Source organism: Rana temporaria, chromosome 3 (assembly GCF_905171775.1).
Source record: "Rana temporaria chromosome 3, aRanTem1.1, whole genome shotgun sequence".
Taxonomy (NCBI): Eukaryota; Metazoa; Chordata; class Amphibia; order Anura; family Ranidae; genus Rana; species Rana temporaria.
In genome coordinates this window covers 114829845-114843072 of record NC_053491.1, presented here as the reverse complement: position 1 = coordinate 114843072, position 13228 = coordinate 114829845, and the positions used below count along the sequence as shown (strand labels likewise).

The 13228-nt window shown below is 49.0% G+C and overlaps 1 protein-coding gene across 1 annotated transcript in view; it reads left to right on the top strand.

Annotated features, from left to right (window-relative positions):
* The first annotated feature begins 9144 nt into the window (after positions 1 to 9144).
* The window catches only part of LOC120931652 (axoneme-associated protein mst101(2)-like), a 183221-nt gene continuing 179137 nt past the window's right edge, over positions 9145 to 13228 (top strand). Inside the window, exon 1 of the mRNA XM_040343296.1 lies at positions 9145 to 11723. Within this exon, the coding sequence (XP_040199230.1) occupies positions 9861 to 11009 (1149 nt within the window). The 5' untranslated portion in view covers positions 9145 to 9860 and the 3' untranslated portion in view covers positions 11010 to 11723. The remainder of the gene's footprint in view (positions 11724 to 13228) is intronic.

Genomic DNA, 13228 nt, shown 5'->3' with positions numbered 1-13228 from the left:
GGCACTCGTGCATCGGGTCCCCCTCTGGTGGCTAAAAAAAGGGTAGGACATACCTGTACGGGATTTTGCCCAGGAGAGTTATTGTGCCGCAGTATATCTGTGTGACATGGTCAAGGAACCGGTTAAATATAAGATTTCTGTATAGTAATATTTAATGTTGTACGTACTGTCACATGTAATACATATTGTAATTCTAAGTTTCTCTAATTGTATTGCAGTTTACAGAACTATTGATAGAAGTAAATTCAGTTTTGGAATAAAACACTATTTCTGTCTGTTTTATTAACTGGCTGTTAGCTAACGGATAGTAAGACAGCACACTTATTATAGCGCCGTTCTCCGCTCCCGCGCGTCGTAACGTCGCAGGGAACGGAGATCGGCGGCACAGGAGGACGCTGTGTGAATCGAGCGAGGTCCCGCTCTCTCACACAGCGCGGTGGCATCGCTGGATCCAGGGACAAGGTAAGTAAACAATGCCTGTGGATCCAGCGAGGCGAGCCCGAGTCTGACTCGGGGGTTACCGCTCGCAGCATGAAAATCTAACCCCCGAGTCAGACTCGGGAATACCGCCAGGCAGGTTAAGTGATATTTTATAGCATTGGTCAAGAAACTCTATATTTCTGCAACCACTAAGATTCTGTATCCGGATTAATATCTTGAGTGTAGCTCTCTGTAAATAGGAAGAAAACAACTAGCTTGTGTTTACATGCCTGTGATTTGAGAAAAGGCCAAATGCCAGTCCCAAACAATCTATGGGGTTCAGGCCGGTTCACACTGATGCAACAATTGCTCCGACCTTGGAGCACTTGCTTCATCAGAAGTCCAACCCCATTCTTTGCAATGGAACAGTTCTAATCGGTGTGACTTACTCTGATCCAGAAAAAGGTTCCTGCACTACTTTTGATCCGACTTGCATTGACTTCTGTAAAAACAGTTGCATGCAAGTAGTGCCGAAGTTGTGCTGTGGTCTGACTTTGAAGTGGGTGACAGTGTGGGTTTAGGCAATCATGATTGACTGGCTTGGAGTTCTGTTAGCTTGTGTAGACAAGATTCTTATACCACCTTTAATCATTAAGTGTTACTGAGAGTGGTCCATTCTGTAAATGATGGGCCGAGACGGTCACAATTCAGAGGGAATAACTTTAATACCAGACCAGCAAGCCTCATTTCTTATTTCATAAATCAGGGTATAAAAAGAGAGCAAACAGCTGTGCTCATAAGTTCAGCAGAGATTCCCCTCATTTCAGATCTACAGCGACTGCATTTCCACGTGCACTTGTAGTGCAAAGTGGATTCGCCTTTTGTAAATAACCCCCAAAGGGGTTTAAATGGCTATTAAAGGTAACCATCCTCACCTGTGATCTGTTTGTTTAGTGTTTGCGTATAAAATGTCAATGAGTTTCTGGACTCCTGACAGACCCTTGCATCTTTCATCCAGTGCTGCACTAACATTTCTGGATTCTGAGTCATGGGGAAAGCAAAAGAATTGTCAAAGGATCTGCGGGAAAGGTAGTTGAACTGTACAAAACAGGAAAGGGATAAAAAAAAAAATCCAAGAAATTGAGAATGCCAATCAGCAGTGTTCAGACTCTAATCAAGAAGTGGAAAATGAGGGGTTCTGTTAAAAACAAACCACGGTCAGGTAGACCAACTAAAATTTCAGTCACAACTGCCAGGAAAATTGTTTGTAATGCAAAGAAAAACCCACAAATAACTTCAGGTGAAATACAGGACTCTCTGAAAACATGTGGTGTGGCTGTTTCAAGATGCATAAGGAGGCGCTTGAAGAAAGATGGGCTGCATGGTTGAGTTGCCAGAAGAAAGCCATTACTATGCAAATGCCACAAAGTATCCTGCTTACAATACGCCAAACAGCACAGAGACAAGCCTCAAATCTTCTGGCACAAAGTCATTTGGAGTGATGAGACCAAAATTTAGCTTTTTTGGCCACAACCATAAACGCTACATTCGGAGAGGAGTCAACAAGGCCTAGGATGAAAGGTACACCATTCCTACTGTGAAACACGGAGGTGGGTTGCTGATGTTTTGGGGATGTGTGAGCTACAAAGGCACAGGAAATTTGGTCAAAATTGATGGCAAGGTGAATGCAATATATCATCAAAAAACATGGGAGGAACATTTGCATTCATCAGCAAGGAAGCTGCGCAAGGGACACAATGTTTGTGTGTCAGCTTACCTCTCCTCCATGCGTTCCCCTTTAGAGGCCAGTCAATCTCACCTGGCTGCTTAAAGCGGGGGTTCACCCTTAGAGGGCACTTTTTCCCCTTAGATTCCTGCTCGTTTTCTCTAGGGGAATCGGCTATTTGTTTTAAAATATGTGCAGTACTTACCCGTTTACGAGATGCATCCTCTCCGTCGCTTCCGGGTATGGGCTGCGGGAATGGGCGTTCCTTCTTGATTGACAGTCTTCCGAGAGGCTTCCGACGGTCGCATCCATCGCGTCACGATTTTCCGAAAGAAGCCGAACGTCGGTGCGCAGGCGCAGTATAGAGCCGCACCGACGTTCGGCTTCTTTCGGCTACGAGTGACGCGATGGATGCGACCGTCGGAAGCCTCTCGGAAGACTGTCAATCAAGAAGGAACGCCCGCTCCCGAAGACCCATACCCGGAAGCGACGGAAGAAGATGCAGCTCGAAAACGGGTAAGTACTGCTCATATTTTAATACAAATAGCCGATTCCCCTAGACCGAACGAGCAGGAATCTAAGGGGAGAAATTTTTTTTTTTAATACATGGGTGAACTCCCGCTTTAAGTAATCTCTCAAAGCATGGCTCCACCCCAGCCCCTATCGGAGAACTCTATATTAACCTGTGCACTGCAAGCCAGCCCTGCTGATCAATATTGTGCGTTTAGCTTTCGTGTGTGACTTGCGGTGTCTTCTACCTCTGATTCCAGTTACCGATTTTGGCTTGTTCTCAACTATCCCAACCTGCTTGTTGCCCCGACTTTTGGCTATCCCCTGACTATTCTTTGTTGTCGCAGTCTGCTGCTTCCACTCTACCTCCCTGTAGTTTACCGTGAGCTTGAGCTGGGAGACCCTGGGAGCCACGACCTGGAGGCAGTTGCAGCGCAGTCCATCCTCACCACTAGAGGCTCTGGTGAACACCTGCTGGCTCTTAGACTCTGCACCCAGGGGAATCTATGCTTTAGCTCCCAGGGGGATCTGTGTTGGTGCTCCAGTGGGCCTGCCTTCTTGAACCTCCCAGAGTTTCATCCGCAGCAGTCAGTCCTAGGGTCCACTACCTTAGCGGTGCACTTAGGTGACCTGACAACGTACTTGGACATTCCAACATGACAATGATCCAAAACACAAGGCCAAGTCGACATGTGATTGGCTACAGCAGAATAAAGTGAAGGTTCTGGAGTGGCCATCTCCGTCTCCTGACCTCAATATCATTCAGCCACTCAGGGGAGATCTCAAAACGTGCAGTTCATGCAAGACAGCCCAAGAATTTACAGGAACTGGGGGCTTTTTGCCAAGAGGAATGGGCAGCTTTACCATCTGAGAAGATAAAGAGCCTCATCCACAAATACCACAAAAGACTTCAAGCTGTCATTGATGTTAAAGGGGGCAATACACAGTATTAAGAACTGGGCTATGTAAACGTTTAATCAGGGTCATTTTGGGTAATTTCTGCAGTGATTAGGATTTAAAAAGAGTAAACACAGTTGATTGATAATAAATGGCTTCAGCCAAACACTAACCATGAGTGAAAGAAAAGTTTTTGTGTTATTGTTTATATTCTCTGAAACATTGCCAAGAAAACCCGTTTCACCGGTAATGGTATTTTCAGGAACCTTCCAGGACAGCTACTTGAGAGATGATTGGCTCCGCCCTCTACAGAAAACACAAATCAGATACAATTTAAAAGGCCCCTCCCTTTCCTCTGACCCTCAGTTGTTTAGAAGATCAAGTAAACATCCACCAAAGTGCACTCGGCACAAAAACAAAAACACCACCACCAGGTGAAAGTAAAATAAAGTGGGAATATAGACGCTGTCCTGGAAGGTTCCTGAAAGTACCCTTATCAGTGGGACTAACTGGGGTTTTCCCCCCTCACCTTCCAGGACAGCTACTTGAGAGGATAAGCAAGATACTATACCTTAGTGAGGGACAACAGCCTGAAGCACTTTCCTACCAAAGGAGAGGTCCTGGCTGGAAAGCATCTGAACTCTATAATGTTTGACAAATGCATGAGAGGAGAACCAGACGGCAGCTTTAGAAATTTCTTCCCATGATGCCCCTGCTCTTTCTGCCCATGACGTAGCCATGGATCTCGTAGAATGGGCCCTAATTCTAGGAGGGATACGACCTGACGCTTTGCAGATAGCTTCTCTAATCCATCTAGCAATAGAGCTTTTAGACGCTTTGGACCCTATCTTGGGGCCACTGAACAATACTAACAGCTGGGAGGAACTACTAAACCCACTGGATTTCTCTAGGTAAAGAAGAAGACATTTCTTTACGTCTAAAAAACGAAATCTTTCCTCCTCCGCATTTTTGGGAGAGGTACAGAAACTAGGCAGGACTACTTCCTGGGACCTATGAAAGTTCGAAGATACTTTGGGTAAATAGAAAGGATCAGGTCTAATCAGTACCCTGTCCCCTAGAATCCTCAGGAAGGGATTTTTACAGGAAAGGGATTGTAGATCAGAAATCCTTCTCCCTGACGTAATAGCTAAAAGGAAGGAAATCTTAAAGGAAATACATTTCAGGGAAGCTTCATGCAAAGGCTCAAAAGAAGCCCTTGTTAGAGCATTTAACACCAATGATAGATCCCAAGGAGGCACATGTTTGACGATCCTGGGATGTCTAGATCTGTCTGAAAGGAACCTTCTGACTAAATCTTCCGCTAGCCTCTTGGCTGAAAACACACAGGGCCGCAACCTGAACCCTCAGGGTGCTGACAGATAGACCTTTCTCCACTGCCTTGTACAAAAAATCCAATATACAGGGAGTGGAAAAATAATCTAAACCGGAATTCCTTTGCCAGGAATTAAAAGTTATCCAAACTTTCCCATAGATTCTTCTAGTTACCAACTTGCGGCTGTCCAGGATAGTTTGAATAACTTTCTCTGAACACCCTCTCAACTGTAAGATGCGCCGCTCAGCCTCCAGGTCGTCAAATGGAAGGTCTGAGGGTTTGGATGCAACACTGGTCCCTGATGGAGTAGATCCTTCCGATCTGGTAGAGGCCAGGGAAGATCCACAGAGAGGGTCTTCAGAGAAGAAAACCAACTCCTCCTGGGGGCAATCAGAACCACTTCTGCCCGATCCTAAATAATTTTCCGAACTACCAGAGGTAAGAGGGGAAAAGGAGGGAAGGCGTAGGCCAGAGCGAAATCCCACGGGAAGGAGAGAGCATCCATCCCCTAGGACCCTGTCTCTCTCTCCAGTGAAAAAAATGCCGGCAGCTTTCTGTTGAGACTGGAGGCAAAAAGATCCACTGCAGGAAGGCCCCATCTTAGCACAATCTCCTGGAACGTGCTTTGGTGTAACTCCCAACAGCTGGAACTGACGCTCACCCTGCTCAGATAGTCCGCCAGTGTATTCTCTGAACCCCTGATGTGCACTGCTCTGATTGTGGTGACATTGATTTCTGCCCAGGACAGAATCTGCTGTGATGGCGTTAAAAGTGACTTCGAACTTGCTTGTTTAGGTACGCCATCGTAGTGGCATTGTCTGAAAAAAAACAATATGTCTTTAGAACCGACCCTCTCTTGCAGAGCCAAGAGAGCTTTCCCTACAGCTAGTAGTTCTCTGAAATTTGAGGAGCGACCTGCCTCTTCTGGCAACCAGGCTCCTTGGGCCTGCCAACCCTTAGGCTGCATTCACACCTGAGCGTAGCTTGTTTGGTCGTTTTTTCGGGCGTTTTGTCGCACGTATTCATGCGTATTTGTGCGTTTGCATACAGCGTCGTCCGAGGTTTTTGTACTTCGACGTTTTTTATTTTAGCCAATAGGATAAATTATCATCTTTTCATCACTTGTTGCTATGTTGGTAGATTTTATTTATCTTCTGCCTGGGTGAAATGTTCTATTGATTAAAGCAACAAAACGCCCGTAGCAAACGCTCGTTGTTGCGCTAGTCGCTTGAATCGAGCGTTTTCATTACTTTCTATGGGAAATACAAACGCTCAAAAACGCCCAAACCGCCTGATTTGTGCGACAAAAAAGGGTCCGGAACTTGTTTGAGCTTCAGGCGTTCGGCGTCAGGCGTTTTGGAGTGGAGATGTGAACCATCTCCATTGAGAATATTGTATTTTTTCCCCTCTAGCGTTTGAGCGTCGCGCTTCAGGCGACAAAGCGCTCAGGTGTGAATGCAGCCTTAGAGTGCGCACCCCAGCCCCACAGACTGGTGTCTGTAGTAACTCTTACTGGAGAATGTTGCACCCAGTTCTTCTCTCCCTGCAGGTGTTCCTGCCAGGAGAGATTGAGAAAATCCTCTCTTGGCAGCTGAGCTAGCTGATCTAGAGAATCCTTTCTGCGATCCCAATGGCGCAAGAGAAACACCTGAAGGGGCCTGGAGTGTAATTGGGCCCAGGGCACCCCTGGGATGGCTGCAGTTATTAATCCTAATAACTGCATGATCCGCCGAAGCAAGGTCTGTGGGAGCAATTTGAAGGCCTGCACGGCGAGAAGTTTAAAAATGTTCTCCTCGGGAAGAAAAATCTTTTGAGCAACAGAGTCTATTAGATAACCCAGAAAAAGTATGCTCTGGGAGGGTACCAGACAAGACTTCCGTTGGTTGACTTTCCACCCCAGATTCTGAAACCAACTGCAGATCCCGGATAATGGACTCTTTTCAGGCAAAGATCAGAAAATCATCCAGATATGGGACGATCGATACACTCTGTATCCGAAAAAAAAGCCATGACTTCGGCCATGATCTTTGTAAAAATTCTGGGCGCTGCCGAGAGACCGAAAGGAGGGGCATTGAACTGCCAATGACTTAGCCCGTTGTCCATGAGAATTGCAAATCTGAGGAACCTTCATGGTTCTGGCAGATTGGAACATGAAGATAAGCGTCCTGAAGATCCAGGGTAACCATTAATACCTCTGGCAACAATAAATTCCTTACAGAATAAATGTTTTCCCATCCGGAAACGTCTGTAGAGAATATATTTGTTCAGGATGCTTAAATTGATGACCATCAGGAAGCTGCCAGAGGTTTTTTGAACCAAAAAGACGTGGGAATAAAATCCCCGGAATTTTTGATTTCCCGGAACAGGGAAGATGACCCCTTCTGTTTCCCACATGGAAACTAGATTCAACATGGCTTGCCGTCTTTCTTGGTTTCTCGGCAGATGCATAAGAAAAAAATCTCTGGGGGGGAAGACTTTTGAATTCCAACCTGTAACCCCTTTCCAACGTTTGAAGGATAAAGGAATTGTCGGAAATTTCTGCCCATTCTTTGACGAAATGGCACAACCTTCCCCCTACCCCTATCCTGGCATCACTGGGGATTTTTAAAAGGGGCTGAAGGATTAAAGAGAGTCCCCTTCGCCTGTTGGTTCCAAATTAACTTTGTTCTGGAAACCGCGAAAATACTTCTTATTCTGTGGCTTATTCTTTTGAAAAGAAGGGAATCGTTTACACTTTTTAGAGGAATGAGCTAGGAGCTCAACCAAGGAGGAACCGAATAAGAGCTTGCCATCAAAGGGAATGCCGCAGAGCTTGTTCTTGGAGATAAGGTCCCCCCTCCCAAGACTTAAGCCAGATCACTCGCCTGGCCCTTCTTCCAGATCTGAGGTATAGTGTGAATCACTGATCTCAGACCGAGGAGGGGGTCTAACTGAAGCTGAAGGCTCTTGAATTCTGGGACCAGAGGAAGAAGGCCCCAGACCTGCTATTAAAAGACCAGAAGGAGGCTACCACCTCCTTCATATAAGACATTAACTCTTTCAAACAGGTAGTCTGAACTAGCCCTACATGGAATACAATCTTCACAAAAAAGCCTTTTATATCCATCAGACAGCCTGGCTCTACAGTTTCCGCATTTTTTTTCATCGGTCTATCCTAGAAAAAAACAGAAACAAGAGCCATAAGAAAAGAAGGCCCATACAAAAAAGGTCCCCTGCTGCATAATCACAGACAAGGGCTTACCTTGAGGACAGTATGGGAACCGGAGGCTGCCGCTGGTTCCATGCGAGCGGGTGCTCCCTCCTCAGGCCTGTCCTCAAGCCCCATTGGTGAGTGGAGATCAGCCGGGGGAAAAATAGGCTGCTGTCCCAGGCAGCATATCCTCAATGTACTCACGTGACTTCCGGTTCCGGCGCCATCTAGCCGCGTCACCAGAAGTCCTCCGACGTCATTTTGGTACACCTCGGTGAAGCCAAGGCTTCCACCAGGCAGAGCTGGGGGAAAACCTGAAGGAAGTTGCCACCACTTACACAGGTAAGCAAGTACCTCCAAAAATAGGGAACCCTTATGGCTGACAAAATAGGGACTGAACACACCCAGGACTTTGCCAAAACCAGTATTGGATCTTGCCAGAGCAGGGGGGTCCGCCAACCACAGTTACCAGACCTAGGAAAACCAAAACACGTGTCGGTGCTCCTGGAGGGTCTGGAAAAACAAAACAACTGAGGGTCAGAGGGAAGGGAGGGGCCTTTTAAATTGTATTTGATTTGTGTTTCCTGTAGAGGGTGGAGACGATCATCTCTCAAGTAGCTGTCCTGGAAGGTGAGGGGGGAAAGCATAAATTCTGTGTAAACTTATGAGCACAACTGTAGGTCTTTCACGGTAATGCGTTTTCTGGGTTAAAAGTCACTTCCCTTTAAGTGTTTCCTCCTTCTCATTTGCAGAGAACAGTCTATGAATAATGCAGGCAGGGCAGTATAAATGACGGGACTGCAGCAGGGCACACAGACCCCACTACAGCTACTATGAATGCTTCAACAGCCATTCCTCAGCTCTGACATAAAGCTTTTTCTAGGCCAGGGTAAATGCTTAGTCACGCTTCTTACTTCAAGTAACTCGACTTCTCGTAGTGACATTTAACTGCATCAGAGCTTTACAAAGGAGAATGACTCGCATTGCATGCTTTGACTTCACAGAAAACACGGGAAGAGTTGACTCTGGATTATACCCCATTGGCTGATCCTTCCATACCTCCTGATTTTATTTGCCTGGAATAAGATTCATCATGATGGGGATGATGCTGGTCAGGATGAGGAGGGCTGATGCTGATGCTGGAGGAGGTGGGGGATGTTTATCCCGATTGCTGCTCCGTCACGTGGTGGCCCCTTTAAGTTTCCATTGAGAGCAGCTTGTGGTGTCACATGATGGACATGATATAATGTAACCAGAACAGGGAGGGAGGCAGAGAAGAGGAGGACAGAGTGGGAGAAAGTCATGGAGAGCAGCAGCCGCACACTGCGCATTACCGATCACTGCATTGTCATCAGTAGGAGCTCAGTCCACACCTAGCGATTGATCGTCACCATGTGTATGGCTGGTCTGCCACTGCGCCCAATGAGCGGAGCCTGCCAGCAAACGAGGGCATGTGTCTGCAGAACAAGAGAGAGATGGCCGAGGAACTTCACTATCACTGACATCGGAAAGGAGAAGTGACAGCACAGGGGACCCGCAGCACTTACACGCAGAGGATGACAGAGACCACGCAGAGGGATGGTCATGGTGGAGCACACACAGGGATGGCAGAGACCACGCAGAGGGATGGCCATGGTGGAGCACAAACAGGGATGGCAGAGAGCACGCAGAGGGATGGCCATGGTGGAGCACACACAGGGATGGCAGAACTTCACACATAGAAGGATAGCAGAGAGAATACATACAAGGATGGGGATGCCAGAGCTCTCTCTTCACACACAGGGATGGCAGAAAGCATGCAGAGAGCACGCAGAGGGATGGCCATGGCAGAGTACACACAGGGATGGCAGAGAGCACGCAGAGGGATGGCCATGGCGGAACACAAACAGGGATCACAGAGAGCACGCAGAGGGATGGCCATGGTGGAGCACAAACAGGGATGGCAGAGAGCACGCAGAGGGATTGCCATGGCGGAGCACAAACAGGGATGGCAGAGAGCACGCAGAGGGATTGCCATGGCGGAGCACAAACAGGGATGGCAGAGAGCACGCAGAGGGATGGCCATGGTGGAGCACAAACAGGGATGGCAGAGAGCACGCAGAGTGATTGCCATGGCGGAGCACAAACAGGGATGGCAGAGAGCACGCAGAGGGATGGCAATGGCGGAACACAAACAGGCATGGCAGAGAGCACGCAGAGGGATGGCCATGGCGGAACACAAACAGGGATCACAGAGAGCACGCATAGGGATGGCAATGGCGGAACACAAACAGGGATGGCAGAGAGCACGCAGAGGGATTGCCATGGCGGAGCACAAACAGGGATGGCAGAGAGCACGCAGAGGGATGGCCATGGTGGAGCACAAACAGGGATGGCAGAGAGCACGCAGAGGGATGACCATGGTGGAACACAAACAGGGATGGCACAGAGCACGTAGAGGGATGGCCATGGCGGAGCACAAACAGGGATCACAGAGAGCACGCAGAGGGATGACCATGGTGGAGCACAAACAGGGATGGCAGAGAGCATGCAGAGGGATGGCCATGGCAGAGTACACACAGGGATGGCAGAGAGCACGCAGAGGGATTGTCATGGCGGAGCACAAACAGGGATCACAGAGAGCACGCAGAGGGATGGCCATGGCGGAGCACACACAGGGATCACAGAGAGCACGCAGAGGGATGGCCATGGCGGAGCACACACAGGGATCACGCAGAGGGATGGCCATGGCGGAGCACACACAGGGATCACAGAGAGCACGCAGAGAGATGGCCATGGCTGAACACAAACAGGGATGGCAGAGAGAATACATACAAGGATGGGGATACCAGAGCTTGCACACAGAGGGATGGCAGAGCTCTCTCACACTTACACATGGATGGCAAAGAGCAGGCAGAGGGATGGCCATGGTAAAGCTCATATACAGAGGATGACCATGGCAAAACACATGCACAGGGATTGGGATGGCAGAGCTGGCACACACAGAGGGGTGGCAGAGCTGGCACACAGAAGGATAGCACACACACACAGAAGGATGGCACACAGAGGGTGGCCATGGCACAGAAGGATGGCACACACAGAGGGTGGCAGAGCTGACGCAGAAGGATAGCACACACACAGAGAGGTGGCAGAGCTGGCACACACAGAGGGTGGCCATGGCACAGAAGGATGGCACACAGAGGGTGGCAATGGCACAGAAGGATGGCACACACAGAGGGGTGGCAGAGCTGACACAGAAGGATGGCACACACAGAGGGGTGGCAGAGCTGGCACAGAAGGATGGCACACACAGCCCTATAGAGAAGTTGGAAGTGCGCACACAGTCCCTCCGGGGGAGTTGTAGGACAGAGGCTGCTCAGGATTGAAGGGAGAAGAGCAGGCTCGGCTTCCTATTGGTCGGCAGAGGAGAAGCAATACTGCGTTCCTCATCCAGCACAGAGGAAAAAATGACGCTGATGAGGGGCGGAGGCAGCCACTTCCAGCACAACACATGGAGAGGGAGGATACACCCACCTGCAATATCACCAGCAGCAGCACCGACCTCTCCATCTACCTGTCCTCCGCTCATCGCCTGCCCTGCCTGTCTGTATAGATGGATGGAGGGAACCCGCCTGGAGGAGCCCGGGGCACACATGCCACCCAGGATGGTGAGTTGTGTTATATTTTTGTGTTGGGACATCTGCGCCATAAGTGCGACCATAGATACGCAGATCCGGGGTAGTGACGATGGTGTTCGGTGTGTCCCCCATATGATGGGTGTGATGGGGGATATTATCGGGGTGCGATGTTTGTGCTGCCACGCCCCCCTATTGTTGTCCCGGGACAGAGGATAGAGCAGTACATTCCAGACAGACTACTACCCCAGCATACTTCCCCCAGAGTGATCACCCCAACGTGGCCAAGGTCAGGGGCAGAGCGGAGCCCGGGGATGGGGTGCGGAGTCCGGGGATGGGGGGTGCGGAGCCAGGCTGTGACGCACAATAGTTCCACTACGACTCTATGTCATGACTACGTATGTGTTGCTATGGAGTGTGCGGGCTCATCGCACTATGTACGTAGGTTGTCCACGGGTCTGTCCCTGTCATGGAGGGAGGGGGACGGGACAGCGTGTGCCCGAATCACTTCTCTATTCTCGATGTCCGCATTCCAGATCATGTTGCGCAGATAAAATTCAGCCCTGATGTAAACAGAGAGGCGGGGCTTAGTTCTCGGTGTTCCCTCAGCCCCTCCCACTCAACTCCTACTCACTGCTGTGCCCGTCGTGTGCGAAGTCGCGAACCCCGCACCTGTCATGTCTGCATCTACGTATCCATCCACATCTATACAGCCATCCATATGTATATATCTATACTGTACATCCATCTATAGAGGATTGGAGCCCCACCCCCTGTCATCCCGGACTCTTCATCCTCCTGGAGGAGCGGAACGATCTCTGTACTCTGTGGAGGGGGTGTGTCCGCGTCTTCGATGTATGTACACAGCCCAGCTGCATGATCCCATCCATCCATCCATAGAGGATTGGAGCCCCGCCCCCTGTCATCCCGGACTCTTCATCCTCCTGGAGGAGCGGAACGATCTCTGTACTCTGAGGAGGGGGTGTGTCCGCGTCTTCAATGTATGTACACAGCCCAGCTGCATGATCCCATCCATCCACCATCGTGTCCTCCTCCCTCCATCGCATCCACCTTGCCTTCTCTCCCTCTATATCTGACATTTGTTATTATTATACAGGATTTATATTGCGCCACATGAGGATAGACTCTTCTCTCTTTCCTTTCTCTCTTCTTCTCTCTTTCCTTTCTCTCTTCTTCTTCTCTCTTCTCTCTTTCCCTTCTCTCTTCTTCTCTCTTTCCTTTCTCTCTTCTTCTCTCTTTCCTTTCTCTCTTCTTCTCTCTTTCCTTTCTCTCTTCTTCTCTCTTTCCTTTCTCTCTCTCTCTCTCTCTCTCTCTCTCTCTCTCTCTCTCTCTCTCTCTCTCTCTCTCTCTCTCTCTCTCTCTCTCTCTCTCTCTCTCTCTCTCTCTCTCTCTCTCTCTCTCTCTCTCTCTCTCTCTCTCTCTCTCTCTCCTTCCTTCCTTTCTCTCTCTTCCTTCCTTTCTCTCTCTTCCTTCCTTTCTCTCTCTTCCTTCCTTTCTCTCTCTTCCTTCCTTTCTCT